Source organism: Coloeus monedula, assembly GCF_965178545.1.
Source record: "Coloeus monedula genome assembly, chromosome: 6".
Lineage (NCBI taxonomy): Eukaryota > Metazoa > Chordata > Aves > Passeriformes > Corvidae > Coloeus > Coloeus monedula.
In genome coordinates this window covers 8,503,718-8,531,072 of record NC_138786.1, presented here as the reverse complement: position 1 = coordinate 8,531,072, position 27,355 = coordinate 8,503,718, and the positions used below count along the sequence as shown (strand labels likewise).

The 27,355-nt window shown below is 41.3% G+C and overlaps 1 protein-coding gene across 1 annotated transcript in view; it reads right to left on the bottom strand.

The window, feature by feature from the left end:
- Positions 1–27,355, bottom strand: part of KIAA1549L (KIAA1549 like) — a gene marked incomplete at its 5' end in the record, with an annotated part of 123,285 nt that overhangs the window by 18,453 nt on the left and 77,477 nt on the right. Inside the window, 5 exons of the mRNA XM_082283924.1 lie at positions 3,241–3,370; positions 7,943–8,160; positions 9,738–9,916; positions 18,586–18,713; positions 22,406–22,596. Of these exons, the coding sequence (XP_082140050.1) occupies positions 3,241–3,370; positions 7,943–8,160; positions 9,738–9,916; positions 18,586–18,713; positions 22,406–22,596 (846 nt within the window). The remainder of the gene's footprint in view (positions 1–3,240; positions 3,371–7,942; positions 8,161–9,737; positions 9,917–18,585; positions 18,714–22,405; positions 22,597–27,355) is intronic.

Here is a 27,355-nt window from a genome sequence, read left to right as displayed (position 1 = left end):
CCACACAGACCTATTAGTACCCAATGCTGAAATAAATCAGGTTTTCTACTACAACTCGCTGGTGAAGCCATTAGACCTCTACAGAATGTTTAAAATATATCATATGTATACAAAATATATATTAGCAGCCAACATTAAGGCAGCTGTGGTTTATCAATATAAAAGCTGACATGAAGATTTTGGAGGAGATTAATAATCATTTCTTTTTAAAATTTATTTCAAATCATGCTATCATTTTCTGAGGTATGCCATTTGCTATCCTATCAACTGAAACACGTAGCTATCATAAATAGAGGCCACTATACATTAATGCAACCATTAAAAAAATCATACTCAGTTACTGTACAATAGAAGGAACTAGAGGTACATGAAGAAGGCAAACAAAACCCTGCAGTGAGAGACAGACTTTATGCACCTCTTGAATAATTCTGCTGCTGCAACTTTATCAGTAAAATCCTTTATGTGAACATTAATCTGTAAGAGTTTGGATGCATTGCATTAATTTAGCCATATCAACAAAATTATGCCAGTGAATTCTTTTGTATACTGATCTCTTAAACATGTATAATAAGGTCATTTTCTTCCTTTTATACAAAAAACAGCCTAAATGTTTTCTGCTCTGATATAAAGCTCATTAGAGCAGTCTAGAGGTTCTAGAGTCTTTTTTTATGGCATTTACTCTACACACAGTTGTTCATGAACTTGCTGAAAATAACAAACATGTTAATAAAGTCTCCTTAATCTAATTCCTAGGTGAAGGTGATGATAGTAAGCCCTGTTGGGAATCTTTAAAATGGAAAGCTAGGTACTGTTCAATAATAATTCATTTATAAAAGACACTATAAAGGAAAATAATGTACTGAGAACATCAAACAGTAGAATGGACACTCCAAAATAATACTAAAAGCTACATATTCCGTATGGACAAATACCTTTATCCTAATACCCTTACCAGTTTTTAGGTCTGTGAAACAGAACCATGATTCAGAGAAATATCACAAAAATTAATTATAGAGAATGAAGTATTTTTAGAAAAGTATGAATGAAATTTAGAAATTAGAATTTAGAAATTTTTTGTTGAAGGGAAACCTTATGGTTGGGCACATGAGTGAGGAATTCTTAAGGAGTTTTCTTAAAGAATCTGGGACATCCCAATCTCTTTTCTTTAAAAATAAAAACATTATTATTGTTGGGAAGAAAAACATCAATACATAACCTGGGTGTACTGCTAACAGCTCACACACACATGAACACACATACACATTTTTTTATGCTGGAAAAAAGTCTCATGACATGAAGGCAATAAGAATTATTTGATTCATAAATTTAATTATTTGGCACTGCTTATAAAATGCAAATTTCACTATTCTTTGGCAGGACTTGGTGCTAAAAACACGCTGGGAGGAAGAGGTTAGCAGCAGTCTGAGAAGGCTGGAACATTTAATATGACAGATTGGATGTCAAAAATGGGTACCAGGTGCTGCTGTGTGAAACAGAAAGGGCACAAGAGTCAGCACTCAAACCAGCCCTTTCTCACCCATTTTCAGAGGTCAGATTTACAGAGGTGTTTAGTTGGTGAGATCCATAAATTCCATGGATGAAACATCAGTGCCCACCCATGGGTATCCTGGGAGACGAAGCCTGTCAGACACTCGGCACAGCTCTGAGGAGCCTCAAACAGGAGCGAGGGACCAGCCCACGCTGCAGGCTAAGGCTTGGCAGCTAAATTTCTATATCCTGTCCCATTTTCCTGGTGGCATTTCTGTGCTTTCAGATGGGAAATGCACTTGGAGCTGGAAGAGGTGCGCTGCAGTGAATCTGCAGTGCATCGGGCAAAGGGATTTTATGTAACTTATCAGGAAAACACTGTGCCAGGGACAGGTCGCCCAACTGCAGCATCAAAGGCAAGGCAAAAGCAATTTTTTCTGTGATGTGCACATATCTCAGAGTTTATAATTACTCTGAGGACACTCCAGAATCTGCATAAACTCTTTAATCTACTTTTAAGGTTTTTAACAAATTTTCTTTAAAATATATTTTATATACAGTATACACTATCTATTTAAAGATATTTTTTAAATCTACTGTCATGCCTGCTCCCAGAATGTTTTCAACATTGATTTCCAGGAAAACTAGTTTTTTCCCTGTGAAAAACTAGTTTTTATTAGAATAGTACTGGTATCCTAATTCCTCAGAAAGCAGTGTACCAGCCAGCCCACTCACATGGCCCCACATGACTCCTGCAGTCTGACAGGAAGTGTCCAAATGCAGGGAATCATTTCAGGAATTTGACAACTACAACATGCCCTGAAGAATTTTGTAAAAGGTTTACATTTTACTGAACACATCCCCCCAACCTTGGTACTTTCTTTCACCTTGCTAAAAGCACATTCCTGGCAGAGAGAGGGTTGACAGTGAAACCCTCCCCAAAAAATATTTTCCATCTACAATGTTTAGAGGATGGGCAACCACAGGTGGACTTCCTTGTTTTCCAGAATGGTTTAGACCTTCTCTAGGGACTGATCTTCAGGGCTGGCTGAGCTACAGCATTTTGTACACGTGACAAAGGATTGAAAAACTCGACATTGCCCCAGTGTGGGGGCTATTTTTAATCCTCATTCTGGGTTCACACAGTGTCAGCTGGCACCCAGTGTTTGTTCAGACTGCACAAGACAACTCCTCTGCCTTGTGCTGGCTGCATGAGCTCCTTGGACCATAAAGCAGCATCTCCTCTGGCTGGGTTTGACATTTACCTACACGAAATTCTCCCAGTTCTGATGGGAGCAAGAGGACGATACCTGTCCCTAGGGGGTTTCCACAAAACACTGACATTGGGACTTAGGTGAAAATCCCAGAATTTGGTTGTTCATTCTTCTGAATCAAGAAGGCAGCTTCAGGCTGTTCTTCAGAACAAACAGAGGATTTTAATCACAATGAAAAAAGCTCACTGTCAAGTAGCCACACACTTACAAGAACTATCTAAATTCAAGATTTAATACTTTGGCAAATAATGGGGTTTGGGAAAACATTTTGTTTGCATTTCAGACTGTAAAATGATGTAGACTGATAAAGCACATGAAAGAGTTTGAGCTCTTTTCAGGATGCTCAGTGCACATAAACTCCTGTAACATTAAACATCTCATGGCACTCTGGCTTGTGGCTTATCAATAGTTCCCTGGGTTTAGGGGCAAATTAAGACTCTGCTGAGCAGACTTCACTGCCTATAGCCAATGAACTTACATCATATCCACTGTTCCGGATCCCACGTCTGGGCCTTTCTCGAGTCACCAGAAGATCCATCTCAGTTTCCCCTGGGCTGGGACTGTTCAGAGACTGCCTGCTTCTGTACACCGAGTTCTTCAATGGCTGCCTAAAAACATGAAACGAGAAAACAGTAAAATGAAAAATAAATTAATGACAGGCAGCAGTTTCCAATACTCACCTTTGTTCTTAAATGATGACGTTCATAAAAATACCACTTTGTTACAGGATATTCTTTCTACACATATGAAGTGCTAGAAATCAGTAACCTTATTGAGAGATGATGAATTGTTTTTATGGTTTAAGGAAAATAAAAGATGTGGACCATATATGGGAGCTTATCAGATGAAATATGTCCCAAGAAGATATCAGGACCCTTTTAACTTCAGCTGATATGATTCAAATTCATTAAAAAAAAAAAACATATAGAAAAGTAACAGGATCTCCCACACACACAGATGGGGAGCAGAGATTTTGGTTGCTGATCCTGAGCAATGAGAGAGCAGCAGAAAAACACTCCACTGAAACAAACACCCAGCAAAGGGAACGGGAAGAGACAGAGTAGTGGGAGGAAACTGCTTGCAAGATGCTGTTTTTAAATAGCCAGTTTGGTAACTGGCCACAGCTTTCTCAGAGAGCTGTGCTCCCTGGGATTCAGCTGCTTCCAGCACAGCTCTGAGCAGCACTGGGACAAAGTGCTGCTCATCTCTGGGCATTGAGCTTCCGCTGCTGGGTGCTCCAAACCAAGGGGAAGCAAATGCAATAGAAAGGCAGAATAAAAATGAATATCCAAAATACCCAGTAATCTCGTCAACAAAACCATTTCTGCCCTGGTTGCTGGTCATACAAAAACAAATGCAGCACCCCTCTGTGAAATGCAGAACATGTCTGTACATATCTGCAGGAGGGTTTGCCAAATGTTGATACAGGAACTTTATGCTTCATCAAACTGCATCTTTTAAGAAGGCTACTTCTATACCAGCAGAGTTTATGAGTTGTTTTCATACTGTGTCTGGCCATTACTCATTTTTTTTGCACACTACAGAGAAGCGCTGGTCCTGAAGTAGATCAGTAACAGAAGAAATAATGGCATGCTAGCTTCATTTATTAACACAGTAATTACACTGCTAGAGCCTGATACAAAGTTATCTTTGCCTAGCCATGCTATTTTTCTGCCTGGTGCAATTACTCCATTCAGAATATTAAAATTAGATCAGGTCATCTAACACGTCCCTGTGCTGCTTATTTTACACAGGGGACCTGGCAGTGCTCATAGTGAAGTAAGACAAGTTGCACTGTTATGTCTGAAGCCATACTTTCAAGTCACTTCATGGTTTAATGTCTCAAGAACCATCAATGAAATGAACAGACAAGACAGTCCAAATTAATTCACTGATAAATAATTCTTCAGGTATTCCAGATCTTGTTAACAGCACTTTTTGCCTTGACAGATGAGAGCAGCAGAAACTGGTTTGCAGAAATCCAGAAAGTAGGACATTTACATGATCAGACAGGATGAAAGGTAGGACAGCAAAATAGCAATTTCATGTTTCTGATTAAATAAATTACTCAGGCGTGTACTTAGTTTTAAGGCAACTTTCAAAAACTTCTGCGTGACCTTTGATCACAAATCACCACGCTCATGTTTGAAAGTCCCAAATGCACTGCCAAAGCAGAAGACAAGCAGAGCTTTTGGAATAAGTTTCCCCTATAAAAATAATATTGGATGAATTCTTTCTTCCTATATAGTCTTTCTCTGATTATACTGTTGGTATTACCAAAAACAGGGTTATGCACAGGTCAATCAGACCTGACAATCTTCATCTTCTTATGCCAAAGGTCTCTGAAATTTCATATGTTTTACAAGAGGTCCATAAATACTTAGTTGAGGCAGTTGTGATGTATTTTCTAAGGGATTCAAATATACAGCTCTGTAAAACATGCAGATTCTTGACCTGATTACAAACTATTAAAGAAAATCCAAGAATAGTGTGTATCATCAGTAGGCTCTTAAAAATTACCTTGAGATTGCCAATTACCTCATTTAAGAGAGTTTTACTAATGAGAAAGGAGGTATGAACAGGAACAACAGGCATTCAGCTGGGTTAGGAAGTGCCTTCTGGGAACACAGCTGGAATGTTTTAAAACATGAGTATTATGGTATTGATGACTGAAAGGTACCTAGAACACAAAGCTCTTTGTTCTGGAAAAAATCAAACCATTTAGCAGCAATGCTTTGTAAATCACTTTTAAATACAATTTAAAATTAATCCAAAATATAAAGGTAACCCTGAGTAATCAACTGCATCTCTATTTTCTGATATGTTTTGGAAGTGCTGTAATAATGTGACTTAAGTTAGAGGACTATATACAAAACAGGAAAGAGTAGAATAGACCTTTTCCCTAGAAACTTTGAAATCTTTGACTTAGTTTTTAGTGATATCATTTTAAAAATTGCAATTTTTCAAGTTTTAATTGCTGTAACAATGATTCAAAACAGAAAAGGTTAGAAATAATTTTTTTTCAATTGTATGCTTACCTAGTTTGCTTTTAAAGCAATTTTATTTCATTACGGAAATACAACTGTGTTGATTCATCAATAACCAAACTCCACATTGCCTTGTAGTACTTGGTTTTCCTCCAGCAGTGTGACATTTTAGCCATCTTATTTTTGTTAGAAAAATAAGACCAGTAATTGTCATGGGTGTTGCAGCATATCAAGTTCAGCTCCAGGTCGTAGTATGGAAATTCTAGCACAGAATTCAGAACTGGTTTGTTTGTTTGTAAACATCTGCAGCATCTGTGAAGTTCATTAAGTGTTCTGTGTCTTCACAGAAAGTGCATCAGAAATGGTTCTCTCTTCCCATGTAGGGATACAGAAAATAGATTTAAAAAGTTAGTCCAGCAGCCAGCCTTTTATGGTGCAGCTACACATTGGGATCATTCCTCCACAGCAGTTTACCTGCCTCCCAGCAGTTTATATCATGCCAGGGATCACTGTCTCCAATAGACTGTGACAGGTTTACACAACACACCGGAAAACACGCAGGAAAAATGTATGGGATCTTCCCACACACTGGCACAAACAATCAGCATTGTGTTCACCAAAAAGCACATGGCTGTGTTAAAGCTTCAGTTTAATGTTTTAAACATTTCCTGTGAGCCATGTGACACATAATGAACGCCCAAATTAATGCCTCAATCAGTCACTGTACGTACAGCACACAGCCACACCAAAGTGTTGAGGGACCTTTCCAGCTCCCTGGACTAAATGTACTCCTCAACAAGTGTTCCCAGTACTCTGTCTGGACCTCCTGGAAGAGCAGGGCTCCCATGTAGGGAAGGCTCCATTTCTCTTCTTTTCAGTGCACAATGAGTTGGAAAACTGCACAAGGAAATGGTGCCCCAGGACCTCCAGCAAGAACATAACACAGGGCTGAGTCATCATCTTTTCATTGACCAGTGCAGCCCTGGGAAAGAGCTCTTCCAGGGCAGTATCCCTCAGCCACTGAACTCTAGACCTATAGAAATTCATCTGATCACAACTTTTGCCCATATTCTGAGCCAACAGTGCATTTGTAATTCCCATTACAGCCTTTTTCATCTCTGTGCCCCGAGGGTAATTGCTGAAGTTGCACTGTGCGCAATGCCTGTGTCACCAGCGATGCTTTGATTGCGGTCAATTTAAGCTCATAGGAAAATTTTGGTCTGAACTTTCCAGGAGATGGGCTGCAAGATTGCACCTCCAGGCGTGAGGGCCATTTCCAGAGGAAAGGTGCTTCAGTATCCCTTTTTCTCTCATGGATCAACTGATGCTTGTCCCTGATCACAGGAAGAACCAGAGCCCCCCTGTGCAAGGTGCAATGGCAAACACACTCTTTTACAATCCTTCACACCCCCAGAACTTCCAAGAAAGAGGAATCTGCACATTGGGCCGTGCCTGGGGCAGGACTGGTATGATCTCCTCTTTCCAATGTGCCAGTTTGTGTTCCAGAGAGCACCAGCAACAGAGCACCCACCCACGGCAGCAGATCAGGCACAATCAGCACCTGCACTCCCCTTACATTTCCAAAAATGGGGAGATGAATGCTACTGGTGCCATCCTCAGGAGACAGTGAAGTGTTAATCAAACATTAGTAATGTTATACAACATGCCAGCTTCACATGACAGATGAGCAAGCTACGATTTTTTCTGTTAAAGGCACAGGAAGATCACCAATAACAGGCACACACACCACCTTACAGATACTATCCATGCAGGACTTCATGGACAACATGCTATCTCATGTCTACTGCAATAGTTACATTTAGATTAAAATAATGACAAAATAGTAATATCACTGTATTTTGAAAAAGAAACAATTCAGATGCTAACTTCCTGCCTAAAGTCTACTCTGAGTATCACCAATAACATTACTACCACTTTTTCTGTTTACCTTTGAGAATGACTCACAAGAACTTGCAACAGTCCCTTCCCTTATTTTTTTTCTTTCCATTTGTTTGTTTTTAACCACACTGCAGCTTTACCAGAGGACATGCTTTCCATGGGCTATATGAATTTTCTTCATAAAGCAGAAGGGACAAGTGACCCTACAACAAACAGCTGGCTCATTAAAACAGCCCCTCTGACTCCCAGGACATCTACTCTCCTCCCAGATGAGCTGTACACAAAAAGTCTCACCTGTTCTTAGGCTCAGCAAACGGAGATGAGACATCTGCATCTGGATCCAAAATGTGGTCAAGTTCTTTCTGGTTTTTCTCATACATCCTTTTTCTGTCTGTCAGCCCCTTGCTATTATCAACCTGTGGGAAATCATAGTACCCCTTCCTCTTGGCTTTCAGGCGCAGCTTGTTGCGGTAGTGCTCTATGTCAGACTTCTGCTTCAAAGCCTTGTTCACCTAAAAGGCAAGAAGATGTTTCAGGGCTGGTGGTGGGCTGGCTACCTCCAAAGGATATTGTCGGCGCGTGTTTGATGCGCTGCATGTGTCATCTCTCTGTACCACACCGTGCCATCTGCAAGCAGCAAGGAACTGCAAGTGAACAGAGTCACTGCATTTTTATGGCTTGGCAGATGGTTAAATAATTTTAGCCTAAAAAACCGTGTACCATTACAACAGTGACTCAGAGACACCCACTGAGGAAAAACACTGGCGGTGTCAGCCAATTGGCATGACCCAACACCGTGCGTGCTTCGGGGCACCACAGGCACAACTCACCCATCAAAACTCTGCTGGGGTACAGAGACATCACCCCTGACTACACAAAACCTTAAAAAAGTCACCACTGATGGCTGGGGAAGAACTCCAGTGAAATGACAACAAATGTTTCTTTTATTTATATTATTTCTTACAAATCTCTTAAGGGCTCCTGTCAGAGAGGGACCTTAAAAAAGGGGGTGTTTGGTCTATCCTGCTACAGCTTAGTCCCATGGTTTCTCCTAAGTATTGAGAAAATTTCCCTCCTGCTTCAAACTGCAAGTTACTTGGAAATCAGGAATTTACTTGGGCTTTGTGCTTGCAGGGTCAAATTCTACAGTCTTCTCACAAATTACAGGAAGTGCGTGTGCAAGGGTGCACGCAGCACCAGGAGTGTCATCCTGCTGCCTTACAGAAAAGAGATGCTGAAAGCTAAATAAGTCTTTCTCTGAGTTTGGAAGGTACATGGCATGTCAGGACTTAAAATACAAGTACAAAGTGAGCACAACAGGCTGCAGTAATCCAGGCCCACATGGGAGCTCTCATGACGCTTTTACAGTGTCCCTGGCAGCAGCCCTCCCCGCTGCTTTTAAACTGTTTTTAGCTGTTTAAATGGCTGTTGCAGTGTGAGTTTGTAAACAAGGCACCTCTGTGGCTTGTTCCCATTATGTTCAACAACTTCATAAAAGCCTCAGTGCTTTGTAAATGGGCAGCTCTTGATTAAATCTACATCAAAACATGAATATAAGTGTTGCAGTCAAAGCATGTTTTTGGCCAGCATCTGGATCAGACACTTGTGCCATCCCACTTTTTTCTTTCAAAACAACTGCACTCTCTGTGTACAGGCTGGAGCACAGAGCAAGTCCATGGTCCCACTGCACCTCTTCTCACTCTGAATGAGATGTATTGCTCAGTATAGAAAGATCAGGTGGGCACCCAGATGATCTATACATATTTTCATACCCAGCCACAGAATTCATGTAGGAAAAGAACTTATTCTGCTTTCTGCCTTCATGACTCACTTTTTTAAACAGCAGAGAAGGACATTGGGAGGGTAGGAATATAGAAAATTGCCTCTTCCAAGGTTGCAGGCATTCACAGTGCATTGTGAAAGAGCAGATCTTAAATCCTCAGATCTCTGACCCCACAATGCTAATGGAACTTTATATAGCATAAAGGTGAGAAGCTCCTAGCAGCCCTCAACTCTAACAGGCTTAAGATCGTTCTGCTGGTGCCTGTGGCCCAGGAAACACCTGGAGACACTACCAGACAGTCCTTACCTCTCCATTGATGATGGCAGACTCCTGGCTCCTCTCTGAAGCAGCATGGACAGCAGGGAGGGCCACGGGTTTGATGGCGATGAGCTGCACCGATCCCGAGGAGGTGTCGAAAGGGTCGATGGCAGACTTGGCAATGTTATCAAAGAGAATCCCTCCTTCCTCGTCATCACTCACGGCCACTAGAGCACATCAAACTCACTCAGCATAAAGACACAGACATTTCTGCTGCATGCTCAAGGGGAAGTTCAGCAAGCACACACTTTGGATTAATGACGTGCTCAGCGCACTCGAGGTGCAGGCCTGGGAGACCTTTATATTGGGAAAAACATCCCATTAGATCACAGAAAATGTTATGTATGCAAAGGATTCTCTGTCACTTCCCAAAAAAAGATTGATTTCCAATCTGCACTAATAAGATAGAAAAAAGGAGAAGAATGAAACAGGAAATTGTATGAAAATGCCAGTGAAAATTAAAGTATCTAGGTTTCACATGGAAAGTTAATGTTTTCCTAGGTTTCATATGGAAACACACACACACAAGTGCCCATGTGCCAAGGCATCAGTAGCTACACCTGATCCAACCCAAGCATGCAGCTTTTTTTCTGTCTTATACTGCAAGAGCAAGGGCATACTCAAAATTTGCTAAAATAAGTAGGTTTATTTTTCAAAACTTATTCATGCTAAAAACGCCATTTATTAAACTAAAAGCATTTTCTGCTGTGTGTTAAAAATGCTTAAGAAACTGATGGTATCTAATCTTATGTTAATTTTTTGCTTTGCAAGCAGTATCTCAGGTCTCTGTAAAGTTAAACTGTAAAAATTTCTTAAGAGCCAGAAAAAGGCTTCTGTAAATCTTTAAAATTAAATAGCATGGCAAAGCATCTTTAGTTTCAGATTTCTATAGAAATGGATAACTCCTTCACATGCAATTTGGCCCTTTCTCCTCCAAATTTTCTTTGCAAACCTGCATCACCTTGTCAGCCGCTGAATCTGAAACCTCTTACCCACATTTTGAAGTGAAAGAATGACACTAAAGCATGAGCAGAAATTCTACAAAGAGATCCTTGCAAACATGTTTGAATAATTATGCTATTAGAGGGAAGAATGGTTGCTCCATCTCCTCACTGACAGGAGCAGAGATCCTCTGCTAAAGAACAAAGTGGTCTGCTCTAAATTTATTTCCTCTGAAAATACACTCTGCTTTAATATTTAATCACTGCACAAATTACAATGGACTTGTATAAACTCAGCAGTTTAGACAGCCAATGATTTTGGTAAGAAAATATTTGACAGCAGTAACATAAAAGATGAACCCTCTGAGTAAGCTCATTATCTCTGTCTGTGCTCAGTGTGACTGGAGCTGGCACCACTTGAGCTTTTGAGCAATAGATGGGTTAAGTCACTCTGTCATTAAATATTGTCCCTGCAGCTCCACAGAACTGTCCAAACACAATAGAGCCTTTAGTGGGTCTGGAGTCCCCTTGTCCCTCCTGGGGCTGTTCAAACACTCCAGATGTGTGTGCTCAGCAGAGCAAGCAGCTCATGAGCCCGGCTCAGTGACAGGACCCCTGACTGCCAGGGACCACCAGGACACCACAGCAGCAGGACCAGAGAACGAGGGGATCCTTGCCTGGCACTGACCACACGTGAGCAGGGAGGCAGTCATGTTACAACGAGTATAAAAGCGAAGCATGGATGCTCCTCTCTGGGGGGATTTTGAAACCCAGCACCCACAGAGAGCTCAGCTTGCTGCAGAGGCATGGGGTGTCCCCCCAGACCTCATTTCAGGATCAGAAACCAAGAGTTTTTCTTAATGAAACAGAATTCCTCTAGGACTCATTAAAGAAAAGAAAAAATTAAGGGTAAAAAGAATCAGAAACCACAGATGATAACTAATTCTGATGTGGAGCACTAACATCACAGAGCACCCTCAGTTTCAGCCCTCTCAAAGGTGAGCACATCTCCTGCACCTACTGCAGTGCTACCGGGATGGACATGAGAGCCAAATGGGACTAGAAACTGGAATTTTATTCCACCTTAGCGTTGAGTTTGTTCGTTAACTGGCATTTACAATCTAAAAGTAGGGGTTTTTCCCATTGCCCCTTTTCCACTGGTAGGTGATAAAGAGAGCCTGTGATCTGCAGTCATTGGCACACTGCTATAATGTGTGTTGGCACTGAACCACAGCAAGCACTGGGAATTTCATTATTTGCTTCTATCCATCGCCCAAGAGAACTTACAGCAACCATTTATGACATGACTGAACCACAACAAGCTCCAAACTTCGAGGAACAAACCAAAGGAAGTTCAGAGAAACATGGGACTTTTTTTGCTGTGTATCCCTGCTCTGGGCCAGTCCACCCATCCCAGCATCTCAGCTGGGTGAGCAACTGGCCAGCACTTCAGAGCAAACTTCAGAGAACTGCCCACATATTCTTTATAGTCACTCATGATAAGCACCCTTGCTTATTATAGTTAGCAACATGGTTTAAAAGCGATGTTTTTGATTTCTGTTTTCAAACAGATGCATTCCAGCATTATTGTGGAGTCGTTCCACTCGTGCCTCTGTGTGAGCACAGAGTGAGACTTAAACGCTCAGTGGCAGAAAAGGGAAAAACCCAACTTAATCACTACTTAACAGCAATTTCCCATCTCTGAAATATCTCGTGCTAGACAGCTCATGCCACATGACCCACTGAGACTGAATTACTCCTCCTAATCTTTCTGTGACTGCAGCCCATGAAGATCTATCCAGAGCAATCATTTATTCGGGTCGAGTGCCAATTGCAGTGAAGAGCAGCGTGGCACTAGGTCCTTGAGGAGCAGGACCATCCCTGAAGCTCTGTCTCCACACCACTGCAGCTCTCAGTACACAAGATCTGCTCCATGCACGCTGCCCCAGGGATGCTGTCGTCCCATTTCTGTGCAGCTCTGCGCTACTTCCAGCCGGCAATGCCAGCAGGTGGTGCTACCCACTCGTGACCAGCTGGTCTCATGGAAAAAGGGCTGTGGAACTGCAGCTCTGAACGGTTAAAAAAACAATTAGACAGGTAAAGTATTCTATTTTTACCTAGTTAATGATTTAGTGAAAAAAAAAAAAAAAAAAGTGATACTTTTGTCAGACAAATATTTCAATGAGGGCCACAAAAGATTCCTTGTCTCCTCTCTCTTTCCCTCTACCTTGTCTTTCCTCCCCTCTACCCCATCAAAATATGCTGGAAGGGAGAAAAAAAAAAGACTGAAATGCTTACACATTTAAAAAAAAAATAATTAAATGAAAGACATTTAAATTGCCTGTGAATCAGGCAACCTTCCAGCCAAACATTTGAAACACAGATTTGTGCTGTCCTGCTGAGAAGCAACCATTTAAAAGGTTTTGGAAGTCCTCAGTAAAAAACTGACAGCAATAGAGAAAAACACAGAAAGACAAAACCTGGGAAACACCTGCAAGCAGGTGGACGTGCTCTGCCTTGTCTTACATCACTCAACAAAGTATTTTTGAAGATTCCTTTTACATGAAGGGAAGGCAAACATTGCAACCATACCTACAGAATATACCTACAGTTTGACAAAGAGCAAATAATGTCACATGTCTAAAATAGCTCCTTAGGAAAAAGTCCAGGTATCAGTATTTCAAACAGAAATCCTGACTCCTGAATGTGATTTAATAACAGGGAAGTAATTTTCATTTTAGAGAAAATCTCCATATATATATAAAAAAATAGACATTTTTCTATATCATCCAAGTCATTCTATTGATCAGATGACTACCTACAGAAAATTACAAACAAGAGCTCTTATCAATAAAGAAACATCTATTTCTGAAAGAGTTTATAGGCCTTTAAGCAAAATACAAGTTTCCTAACATTAGTATCTGAACCTATCCAGGACAGAAGTACCTCTCTGGAAGATACTGCAGGTAACAGAAAACACACTTGTGTACACATACACCCTTTCAAAAGTGCACCCAGCTCTGAGACAGTGCAACGCCAAACCTCTCACAAACAGCACAAATATTATCTTTTCAGAATCAGCCAGCTTACAGACTAATGGAAACAGCTCATGATTCCTCCTGGACAGTATTTCCTTAGGTGTAAAGTCTGCTAAAAGCACAGTGATGTGCCTGGGGTGTTGGAGTCCTGGGTTGGGTTGGGATCCTGAAGTAGAAGCCACCTGAGGAGGTCTTTTGAGGTGTCTAAACTGGTATTTGCAGGTTTCCTATGAAACTGTGTACACAGGGTGAGCACTTGTGTCTTAGCTGCTTGTTTTGTTCCCTTTCCAGGAAGGTTTCCTGCCCTTACAAGCAGAAGGTTCTCTCTCTGTGCCTATGTCTTCTCCTCCAACCACATCTGCCTCACTTCTAAACATCAAAGTCTTTCAAAAAGAGACCACATATTTCATAATGTTTGCAGTGAATCCATCACCCCTTTTCTTGGCTGACACTTCTGTAATAAGTAGATATCTTATCTGTAATAAGTAGATATATTAAAATTATTTAACTCATAGGGATAATGAACATACAAAAGATAGGGAAGGCATGAGATCCCACAACAGAAGCTTCTTTAAGTGGTGCCCTAGGAGTTCTAAAAACCCTTGGAGAAATAGTTTTCTGTTTGCACAATAAAACTGTACATTTGTCTTCATCAGTGCTGACATATTAGTGAAAAACCTCAGCCATCCAGACTGCCCCTGAATCTGATGGCATCAACATCTACATGCTCTTTACTCTATTGCTTGGATGGAAACTCCTGTCAGGCTCAATTAGTAGCAGAGTAAAGGTCATCCAGAGGGGAAGGCAAACATGAATGAAGAAATATTTATTTGTGTGATCATTTGCAGATCCCAGATCCCTCAGAGATCTGCTAAAACAGGCACCTTAGCAACACAGCATGCAGTATTTTCCTGTCATGAGAAAAGCAACCAAAAAGACAGGGTCAAAAAAAAAGAAAAGAAATGGTATTGAGTAAGTCTGAAGCAGGATGCTAGCAGGGTCACAGGGCTCTCACTATTTAAAGCAAATAAACAACAAAAAAAGGGCAGTGGAAGAAATGGAAACAGTAAGGAGAAGAATTAGTCTGCATCATTCAAGCTGAAATCTTGGAAGAAGAAAAAAGGGAATCAATGTGTAAAGCTTCTGGGAGGTTCAATAGCAACTGGTGCCAATGCACAGGATTTCAGCTAAACAGGTGGATTTTGTGTATTCTTGGGGCTTTTTACCCCCCTGTGGTTAAATGTAGTAAATTACTCCAAAAGGCCTTGGAGTTCACTGTGAGGAGGTGAAGAGTCAGATGAAGTCCCTACTTTACACCCTCTCCGGGCAAAACGAAGCTAATGCTTCAGGATGAGGGAATGGATGATGAAATGGATGATGATTGCTCTACAACAAGAATTCTTCCCAGCAGCCTGATTTCTTAGCCTTTCAAAGACACAGACATCAGGAAAGGGAATCATCCCACGTCCAATCTGCACAGGTGCTCCAATGCAGTTGTCAGGGCTCCTTCCTGGCTGGGCCTTACCTCCAGAGATCTGTCCCAGTTGGCCATGACCCTCTGGAAGCAGCCTTTCCCACTCTGACTGGTACTCTGCCCAGCACAGAAAAGGCAGAAGGGTGCTGGATGTCTGCTGGGATCCACCAGCTCCCCCAGCTAACTCTGTGTCCAAGCTGCTACATTCCTGCCACTGGACAACCTTGCTGTTGCCATATTTCATTTTATCTTGAGTCACCACAGACAACTGCTCAGAAATTCAGAAAAACGGGCTCTGCGGCTGAGCTGCCACATCAGACAGACTGAAAACTAGTGGCCCACGCTTCTGTAGAATAAAGGAGGCAGTGTATCATAGCTTGGCTGAGTGACATCCAAAAATCCCTTTGATTTTAGCTAAGCCAATAGTACAGACAAGTTTTTCCGCCTGCTACTTCGCTCCTACAGACAGCTCTTGCCTGGACAAAGGAAATTATACTCTTAGAGACTGATATTTTAAAAAGGAGTGAGGTCCTTGACTGAATGACTTCTGAAAAGTTATATTTGTTTTCAAAGACAGTGTCCAAATGATTGGAAAATGAGAAGTTGATCCAGTTTCTTACACAAGGAAGTTTGACTCTTTGGGAATGCTGCTTGTCCATCTCTACCTGTGATGATAAGGTTTAAGTACAAATCTGAGCTCAACTACACATGTTCTTAGCCCAAAACCTGGGGAGTCACAAGCTTCATTGAGAATTGATAGCAAATCAAAACTTTTGTATTTCTCTAAAAAAAGAAACGAGTACTCACACTCTTCCAAAGACACTTAAAGGTTGAAAAACAACCTATATCAATTTCATTGGCTTCATCTGGTGAGGAGCTGGTGAAAGGAAAGGTTGTACTGTGGGCTGCTTTAGTTCTCTAGGTCTGAGTTGGGTTCAGCCATTTGCTTCTCCCTGAATGACGTTTGGCCTGATAAATGATAGGTAGAACTGCTAATATCCTGTTATTCTCTTCCACATTCTCTTTCAAACCCATCTCAGAAATTGCCAGTACCTCTGTTGGCTGATTCATCCATATTACAGTCCTCTAACATACATAATTTGGCACTTTTAAAAAAATGTTTTCATTTTTTTTAAGTGTCAAAAGTAAATGAATGTAGAATTCATCAACAATCAATTAGAAAGAAAAGTTTCTATTAATATAATAATAAGTGTTCTTCAAGAAAAAACATGCTGTTATCTTACAAAAGCTTATCACTGTTTGATTCAAGTAGATACTTTGTGTTTTCTGTAGAAATAATGCTCAGCTGAAGAATTCTCCTGATCATCCAAAGCATCAGGTCCTGAAGCCAAGCCTGTCACTGTGCTGGTTTCACATTGTTCACTCACAGCCCTGACACACTCCATTTGGAGTCAATTTTGATACAAGCCATATAGAATTTACGTACTGAGGTAACATCCAGTGCTGTCATTTCTCCCTGTAACTAAATGTCAGCAAGAAATAGAATCTAAAATTGGTGTGTAACTATGGCAACTAATGAGCCATTCTGACTTGGAGTCCCCAAATCCAACATGTGACCATCAAGGGATTCATTCCAGTTTGAAGATGCTGCTTGTCAGAGAAGAAAATCTGCTGCTGCTTTTGCCGACGTGCGTGTGAGAGCCACCAGCCGACAGGCAGGCTGGGGAGCTGGAGCAGGCTCAGGCAAACAGCTGCGAGAAAAGCAGCTTCCTTCTTGAACTGGACAACTTTAAAACAGACAACTTTCTGCAGATGCTGATCACACTGGGTTAAGGTAAAACCCTGCAGAAAGAACAAACTGTCAGAGAAAACAACAGTGTTCGTATTCACAGCACGGGGGAGCAAAGCGCAGGGTCTGCGATGAGAAGTAATGAGTGCATTGAGGCTTTGTTTTTTAATTTCAACCTCAATAGGCATTTGGGATCACACAGCTCCAAGCTGAAGTCCATTAATTCTGATAAGAGGAGGTCATTTCATCTCTCATGACCACATCCTCCTTCTCAGAAGCTGTTCTGAAAGGCCTGTTTGAGGAAACTCTCTTAAACGTACCTTAAAAGATATGCCTACAGCTAAAAAGTTCCCACCTCTTTACCATGGAACAAGGTATTCATTCCCCTTCATATCTGTGCCAGATGACCCTTTTTAGGGCCATGGCAGTCGAGGGAAGAGATTTCCCCCACAAGGAGCTGAAGTCTCTACCAGAAGGGCTCTGCAGATAAGGTGTCTCATGCACAGGTTCCTCCTGAATTCTAATGAAACTAATCTTTAAAATAAAAGGTCACTGTTTCCTTATACTACATTCCGAGGTCTATTTAAGTAGCACGTGTATGTTCCAGAAATGCACTACAGTCCAGATCAGAAGAAAGGATGCTAGATGCTAGTCAATTCTTAAAGAAAAACAAAAAAACTTGAGTTATTACCAATTTTCTTTGAAGATGTATAACCTAACAAAACAAAAAATACCTTCACTAGATTATTTTGCCTACCCATGTAAACAGCACCTGGCACTGGTTTGGCTTTCCTGAGTGGGTAAGAAAAAAGACATCAGAAATTATAGCTTTTAACTGGGGAAAACATAAATGTTATTGTCTTGTAAAGTGAGATATTTGACACAGCGAAAAAATAATTAACCCCCTTGAAACTTAGAACCTGTTAGCCACTGTTTTCTATTTGTAAGGAAAACACAGCTATGGGAACAAAGCTATAACTCAGGAAAAATAAGCAGAGAGAAGAAAAGGAAGGAAGAAAGGGGATCCAGCACTACTTTCATCAGATGTTCCTGGTCCACCTTGAGTCACAAGGTCACCATCATCAAGCAAGGTCTCCTAAGAAACATGCAGCATGATATCCCAGGTGCATCAGGAAAAGCTGCCAGTAAGTGTTAATGACAAACAGGTGTGCCAAGGATGTGAGGAAAGATAAAGCACTGGCTGTTTCACACTTTCTCAAATTAATGTTTATCTAATTAATTCAACTTCATCAGATCTGGGCCAGCTTAGAAGCAGCAGCAGAGGAAATTAATATCTTAGGGATCTACACAACAAAAAAAGCTGTAAACCCTGTCCACCTACTAAGCAGCATCATGTCTTCATTAGTTTACTGGCATTTCAAGAAAAAAGAAAAAGGGGAAAAAAACAAAAAAGCAAGAAAATTTGCAAGGGCCCACACAAAGAGCAAACAACACAATGTTTCATGGGATCTGGAGAAACAGCTACAGCAGTAAAGGGGAAGGAGAAAACCCAAAAAATGAGCCACACACACAAAATGCCCAGTGACGGCTGAAGGTACCAGAAATTGGTTTCAGCACCCCTGGTGCCTGTGTGGGTATGGCTGTGGGAGTGACCACAACAAACACTTCTCACCGTTCCTTTTCCTTCCTTCGTCCTTCGCCACTTTTTGGGGTGCCATCACTTTCTGCAGGGAGCTCCGGCCGGAGCTGGGCTTTCCCGACCCATTGCTGAGGATGGAGCCATTCTGACTTGGGGACTGGCTGCAAGTAACCATAGCAACAAGGCAGGACATGAGTTCTTTCTGTTAAACCTCATTTCAAGGTTATTTCATTTGCACAGTTTGCATCACTGAGTTTTCGAGTCTGATTTGGTACCAAAAGGAGACAGAATACAAACAGCACACAGCAACACAGTAAAGGTAGGAGCAGAGTGATGGGAGGTGAACACGACTTTCTCAATTAGTTCAGGGCTGATGGGCATCTTGGTGGCTTGGAATGCAACTGCTCCTCATGCACAATCCCCACAATGATAAAAGTGCCACCACAGAGGACAGAAAGTCCCATTGTCAATTCAGTGTCATTAACCCAGAAAAAGTAAAGTAGATCTTTGGTTTTGGATGTATGGCTAAACCAATTCCTTTATTTAGCCTGCATTTACAGTCAACCATTGTCAGCCACAATGCAAAATTCACTCACTCACTTTGCACGTATGCACACACAGCATGATAAGATTAATCCTCCTTTTCTCCTTTTGGCACATAACCTGGTTTAACTGGCACAATTGTTGGCTGAAACCCGAGAAAATGCTTGCTTTAATCAGCCATTGCATCTCCTTATCCTGAAACTGGTCCCTGCCCAGGGTGAGGAGGGAGGCCAGGACAGAACCACTGTGCTTCAGTCCCAGTGAGGAGCAGGGACAGAAATGAGCAGCGTGCTCTGGGCTGCACTGGGAGCAAGCTCCCACCAGAGCTTCTCTGCTTTTTGGGGTGGACAAGTAACTCAAATCCTAATGTACAGTTGGGAAAAGCAGGCCAAAGTAGAAAATAGTACATTTGGTGCTAGTCCACATCCAGACACAGTCACATTTTTTGTTCATGTGAAACTTGCCACAAAGGGAATGAAAACTCTCCACAGGACCTGTGTAGCTATTCACAAACCTATCTGCAATCTACCACTGAATTGTCATGGCTAGTGACAGGGTGATGTAAAGAGGTTACATTAGGGAAAAAAATGGACCTAGTCACAGAGGCTTCCATTTACAGAGATAAAGAATCAAATCAAATTCTATTGCTGTCACAATGGTTTTATAACCAGAACATGGTACTAAAACAAAACAACTGTCAAAACCATCCTGTAAATCATTGCCAATACTGTATCATCTGCTTGAAACCCTCAGGTCTGGCCACCCTGTTTGCTATAAGTAGAAAACATTTACTGTGGTCAGAACAGCAAGGGACAAATATGAGAAAAGCAACTCTTGGGGATTCCCTTTCGAAAATTGCCTAGGTGGAAATATGTATAATTTGAGACAGGCCCTTTCCAGCTACAGGGCTCTAGGAGAACTCAGCATGCAACCCAGCTCAGTCCAGCCTGAGGGTTTCCTTGTGAAGTTCTACTGAAAATAAATATTCTTGAGAAGAGGGATTCCTCCCCTATAAACCTGTCTGTCTCTGCTAAATGAATAATCCCAGCCCAGTAAAAAAATTCATCCAGGGACATACCAACACCTGAAGAAAATCTGCTCAGCGTGGGAACACAGAAAAGAAGTGAGCATGGATAGCTTGCACAACTATTTTTGTGGTGACGCTAATCTAAATATTCATCCTTTTTGAGTGGCCCTCATATTATTAACTGAGAAATTTCCTTCAGTGGTGATAGCAGAGAAGATACTCTGATCAGTTACCAGCCACTTCATGGCTGTCTGGTTTGAATTGCCCTTTCCAGGCTGTAAAGTATCCTGAATGAAAGAGCAAACACAAAAAGGTCAAGAAATATTTCTTCATCTTCAGCAACCATTAAATTCCATTTCCAGACACAGCTCCTGGGAATGAAAAATACTGAAATTCTACATGTTCTCACTTACTCAAGTAATCACCCTGAAGGAGGGAAAACTAACTCTTAGTTATTTGCTTAGAAGGGCACCAAGGTTCAACACATTTTATGAGAATAACTTTCCTGGATCAATTTTGCTTATCAGCATTTGTTTAAAATGGTGCAGATTAAGTGGGGGATTTCTGCGCTCACTCAAAGGACTGAGTGAAGTGCTTAATCACTTTGGTTAGAGGATTAATTAATAGAGCTGGTTTACATTTTTTATGTGTATTTACACATGGCTTTGGAGAGGCTTCAAAATATTTTAAAGAACAATTCCTGCAAAGACTTAACCTGCTCAGCACCAGCAACCACTGCCGGTGTCAGGGTCATCTTCCATTTGTCACTTCTTCAGAGGATGGAAGGCTTTGAAAAGGACAAGTGCTGTTTGTTTCACATGGACTGTGAACCTAACCCTCACATTTCAGTGATTTATAGCGTGAACACCTCCTCACTGGCATTAAATGGCAGAATTTAAATGGCAGAACAGTTTACATCCAAATGCAGCTGGCTCACTCTTCTCTGCTGTACTCCCTGCAGACAGCCCTTTCCACATTCCAGGTGATTTCCTACATAGCAGAAGTAGTATGACAAACCAGGCACCAGCTCAGGATCCTTCTGTCTCCATTTTTCTGCAGGGAAAACCTTAGCTGATGACTGCTGGGGATGCCTACCCCCAGATGAGCAGCATGGTGAGCTCTCCAGCCCCCCACCATGCTGGCTGACACCTTCCCCTTCCAGCGTGTCACAGTGTGCAGCAACACTGTGCTGAGTTTTCCAAGCTTTCCCATTATTCCAAAGAGGAAAATATTGGACAAGATGAGGTGACCCAGCTAGGAAGGCTTGATTTTCTCTAGAATTTCCCTGCACTAGTTAGCTGCTTTTCTCCTATGTTATCAAATCCCTTCAAGAGGCCAGGCCTGTGTAATTCCTGTGAACTACACAACTGTTACCTCCATTCAGGCTGTCTACCTAACAGGTTTATTTTCCTCTCTTCCCTTCAGTACCATTCCTCAGCTGCACTCTAATTTAATACCAAGGAGAATGGGTCAAGATAAAAATGGCCTCAAAGCATGCAAAACAAATGACCTTCTATTCAGCTATACTGTGGATGGTTGAGGGCAGACATGAGGTAAAACTTCCTGACAGGAAAGGCAGAAAAGAACAGATTTCTGGATGAGGCTGTGATTATCCCACCAGTGGAAGACTTTAAAATAAGGCAGATAAAGTTGAGTTAGGGAGGTGTTGGACCCTGCAGCAGAGAAGAGGAGCCATATAGCTTCCTGGGGATCTTGAATCCATGATCCTACAACCCTAGAGACTCCACATGAAGAGAGTGCAAACCTGGGACACTTTACCCTAGACATTGACATCATCTAGTCTATTCTTACACTTCAGAAGTTTTGTCCTGCTGTAGATGCTTTGGATCTAGAGGTCTTCCATAATTTATTATTATTCAGGGTTTTCCCTTCTGCTAGTGAAGGCATTGGGTCCAATTCTGGAGTGACAGAGCCTGCCAGTGGAGTTTCAGCAACTGACAGTGGCTAAGGACCTGTCTTTTGGTTCCTTGAGAAATTATCAGTGTTCATGCTACAGGTCCCATGTTCCATTTGGGCTTATCTCTTGTGCAACACCAACATCCATATAAAAGCCACTTCACCTCCTCTGTGAAGACTTTATTTGGTTTTATCTCATATTTTGCAGCAATCTTACACATCCAGCACAGACCAGCATTATGCCAAGGATACATCACAGAGGAGCCATCTGCCACACACAGAGCCCGGCTGCCAAACCTTACAGCAGCCATCAGCACACATCCTATTAAACCCCTCTGTGGAAAGATCCCAGATGCCAGTCCATACCTTTTCCTTGTTTCGTTGGATTTGGCAGTTTTGATGGTGCTCCCATCCTGGGTGGTTTCTCTCTCCTGGGAGGCAGGAGCATCTCTGACTGGAAGTGGAAGTATGACAGTCTCCTGAGTCACAGGTAAAACCTCATCCTCTGCTCCCTGCTGACCCAAGTGTTGCTTGGCATAGTCAAAGCCTTGTACTGGCTGCAGAAAAATAGGAGAAATAACAGAAATTTCCAGCATGTATTAGATTCAATATAAACTTTCAAATTCAACGTAGAATTTTTCACTACTCCTTAACTTTTTAAGTTATGTAAGTGACAGGTAAAAATATGTAGATTACCATGTGAATGGCCAACACGAATCCAATTTTCTGATGAGATCTCCATTCCACACATTTTAAACATGATTAGTTAGTATAAAATTGATCTTGGCTAACCTTTCTTACCCTGCTGTAACACCCCCAGAAATTACTTTGACAGACAGTGGAAGAATGAGGATGTGGAAGAAGAAAAAATTAGGAGTAAAAAAGAATAAAACCACACAGAAAACTTTCTCTGACAAAACCCTTGTGTTTCCAAAGAGGGTGGGAGTAATTTAGTCCCAGTCAAGCCAAAGTAAAAAAGCCACACATCAGAAAGTTTCATGGACAACATTTTCCAGAAAAGAATCTTTTTCTGATCAGTGAAATTATATTTCCTCTGGCTTGCCAATTGCCTACTGGGAAGGATATTACTGACTTCACTTGTTTCTCTTGGGAAGTGAAGAGCCTTGCAGCAGGGCAGTTCTCACCCAGCAGAACTAACACATGCCTTCTGGGCAAAGCAGCCAAAGGAAAGGTGGATTCTCTCCATGGAAAAATTAAACATTTAGACAAAACTTGACTTTCCAAACTGCATTTTCAATTGGAAGGAAAAGAGAAGGAAAAAAAAACCCCAAACCAACTCACATTATCTGTTGGGAAAAAAAATATGACAAAAAAATTACTCAAAGAAATTCCTGACCACCTCTGGAAAAGATGCTCTTGATACACTAAATTAAAGGAATTTACCAGAAACTGGAAGGTTGCTTTTCCTGAAGCAAAAAGACGATTGACAAAATGCTAAAAAAGGACCACAAAACACCTCAAAGTTGAGAAGTGGTGGTTTTAAACCTCACACACACTTTGGGAAATACTTTGGAATTAGTTCATGACTGATTAGTCTCTCCAGGTTCCTGTCATGTCTGAGCATTTTAGCTCCAGAAGAAAATCAGCAGGAGAAAAAAAACTTGCTGTTGGCACAGAAAAAGAACGAGCTCTGAAAAGCATTTTCTCTTGTTGTGTCCCTTACTAAATCTGGGCTGCAGCTCTGAATTCAGATACACTTCACAGGTGATCTCAGTCTGAAAAGAATGGGGCTGTCTTTTGCTTTTTGAAACGTAATACATGTGGATCTGCACAGCATTCCCAGTCTCCTGTTCAGACTGAGGTTCCTAATGTGTTTCCATACTTCAGCATTCCTCTGATAAGGAGCTTCAGTGCATTAAGGAGTGGAATGCTGATATGGGAGAGCAGACAACTCCACAAATCACCCCCATGGAACTTGCAACATATCAGAGAAATGCTAATTCACCATCACCCCTCCATGGCAGGCAGGGTATCACAAAGCAGCCACCAAATGAGCTACAGAGGCTGCAAATGAAGGAAGGGAAGCAGAAGCTGTGTGAAGGACAGCTAGGAAGAAATACTGCACAACATTCTATATAGTAATATTGTTAACCAAAATAATGTTTTTCAACCTCATTATAAATATTAACTGTCAGGTAAGACTCCCTCTAGATACTCTGCAAAAAAGGTAACAAGAGAGAAGAGGCAATTAAATCAGTTATTTCTCCCTCAATGCCTTTGAAAAGTAAAATAAGTTTCAACTTACACTTCATCTCTTATTAAAAAAAAAAAAAAAAAACCAAAAAAATCCTCCAAACAAAAAACAAACCAAACCAGAAACAGCAGGACATGAGAATTACTAAAAAATTCTTCAGTGTCCCAGCTCAGATCTGCCAAATAAAGAAAATTACAGATTATTTTAATCAGAATTCTACTTACCACCATGTCCAGTAACAAACTGCAATAAAAGGAGAGCTGAGAAAGTCATCCTCATCAGCAGACATATTGCATTAAATAAAATTTGCTCTTGGATGCCTGCTCTGTAAAAGCCCACAAGAGCAGATGGCTCTGCCACCCCTGAAGGGAACTGGCAAGGCTAAATCACGATCAGGCACTGCAAGCGGAGATGTCCAATACATCCAAAATACTGACAAAGACTGAAGGACTGTGATGCTAATATTGCTTTTGAAATAATTAACGGATAATGAGACTACTAGATTACACTGCCTGGCAAAGAGCAGACTGAATTTGGAGAGTTGTTCCTGGGACTCTTTTTCTTGTAATGATCATGAAAAAGACACTAAAGACAAAAAAAAAAAAAAAAACACCACAACACATCAAAAAAAAAGAAAGGAAAGGAGGAATGGGGGGAAGGAAGGAAGGGAAGGAAGGGAAGGAAGGGAAGGAAGGGAAGGAAGGGAAGGAAGGGAAAGAAGGGAAAGAAGGGAAAGAAGGGAAAGAAGGAAGGAAGGAAAAGAAGGAAGGAAGGAAAAGAAGGAAGGAAGGAAAAGAAGGAAGGAAGGAAGGAAAAGAAAGAAGGAAGGAAGGAAAAGAAAGAAGGAAGGAAGGAAAAGAAAGAAGGAAGGAAGGAAAAGAAAGAAGGAAGGAAGGAAAAGAAAGAAGGAAGGAAGGAAAAGAAAGAAGGAAGGAAAAGAAAGAAGGAAAAGAAAGAAGGAAGGAAAAGAAAGAAGGAAGAAATGGGTGCTCAGCCCCTCCTGTCTATTTGTATACCCAGGTACAGTTTCATTGACATTTTTTCTCTGTGCCCTTTATCAAACTGATAAGGCTTGTTTTCCCATAATCTGCAGTACTTGCTTTTGCTTGTGGGTCTTAGACTACAGATCTTATCTCTCTTTACCTGCAAACTTATTCTTTCATGGTCTAAAAAAAAAAAACCAAGGTGAGGGGGCAAATGAGATTCTAGACTTTAAAAAAGCATGCTGTGAATTAGAAAACAAGGGAGGGAAAAGTTAACATCCATCCAAAACCTCAAAGCAGAAACAGTTGCTTAAAATAAAAACAGCATTGAAATAACATTAAAATAAAATCCCATCAGAATTTCACCAATTTGAATTTATACTTCTTTTTATTTTCCATCTAGAGAGAAAATTGAAAAAAATGGTAAGTCCCTTTTCCCTGCAACTGCATCCAGATGTCTCTGGCTGCTGAGGCAATTCAGAACAGCAATACAATTCCCAAGAGAGATCCTATAAACTTCGCTACACGTGCTAGGTCATTTTGCAAACTTCATTTATTTACCCTTCAGTCTGCTACAACACAAAAGTCACGCCTTAATTCCCAGGCACAGGCAGCAGCCCTGCTGCTCTGCTCCATCACCTCCCCCTGCTGCACACGGATATTTAATGCTAAACGTGTCATTACCCTGGCGCTGTGTCCGTGCCTCCTGGCTGTGGGATGTGGCAGCTCTGCTCCAGCAGGACCCGCAGCCTCCTGCAGGACTGCAGCACCCAGCGGCTCTGCCCTGCCAGTCCCCTTGGAACAGGGCTTCTGGAGCCCTAGCGCAGGAAACAGCACCGCCAGAAAACAAACACACCTGAGATGCCAGGGTGCAGGCATCCCATCGTATCCTCCTCTCCTCCCCACGCAGTTTGCTGGATGTTCAAAAGGTATCGCAAAATTGCTCCGGCGATTCAACACCAAATCTCGGATGCACAGAAGCAAAATACTGAAACGGCTGCTTAAACTACAAATCACTCCACTGTGACTCCACTTCGAGCAGAGTCAGCATTAATCAGCACTCTCAGGCACTTTCCACAGCCATGAAATACAACAGACTCATTTTAAATGTGACATGGATATGTGCTCATCAGCTATTTGCATTCCCAAACTGCATGAATTGTGGCAATTACAGTTCAAGCAATTACCACTATCCCTAACAGCGGAATTAAAAATTAAAATAAAACTCTTCTTTTCAAAATGACCTTCTTTCATTATCTTCTTAAAATATGTTTCTCAGCCTTATTTTAATTAAAAGTGCTGAAATCAGGAATGACCAAACCAGTCCATTGCCAGTCCCACTGCAGGATTTATCTTCCACCGTCCATATACCAGCGTAAACTCTAAACTAGACCTGGCAGAACCTTTCTGATGGAGCCATCATTGTGAAACTAAATGGAAAGCAATTTACCTTTCATTTGTAAATGCATCACTTTTCAGATAATGAATTAAATTAAATTTTATGGAGTCTCAAAATAAACCGGAAAGGGGAAATGCACTCTGGAAGTGGACCTTCTGCACTCTGGCTGCAATGTGAACAAACCTGCAGGAAAAGCTCCTGAAATGACTGTGGTGTGGGTGCTGGGAGCTCAGCACCAATTGTTTTTTTTCCAGCAATTGCAGATCCAGCTCCCATCTGATGACATTGATGGCTGATGCAAACGTAACCTGACTGAACAGGTTTTAACCTAAGCATGTACCTTACAGCCTGATTAAATCTGGTTTCTCAGGAACAGTAAAAATCCGATTTTGCTTTTCTTTTTTGAATGAAAACAATGGATTAAAATATGAAAATACTTTCAAGTTTTTCCTGTGCTGTAATTTCAACCAGCAGTAGGTTGTTCTGGTTTTTTTTTAAATAGCAACTTTCTTCAGCTGGAAAGCATCCCATAATGATGGGCAGTTCAAAACAATGTATAAGTTTTGTCTTATTTTTTTCCTTTAGCTGGGACCAAGATTACACATAAAAAGAATCAAGTGGTGCATAGCACTTGCAACAGCCCCTAAGAAAGCATAATTTGCATTTTAGGGGCTTTAATGTGGCGTTAAATGCCACTGCAGTGATATTAATTCTTGTCT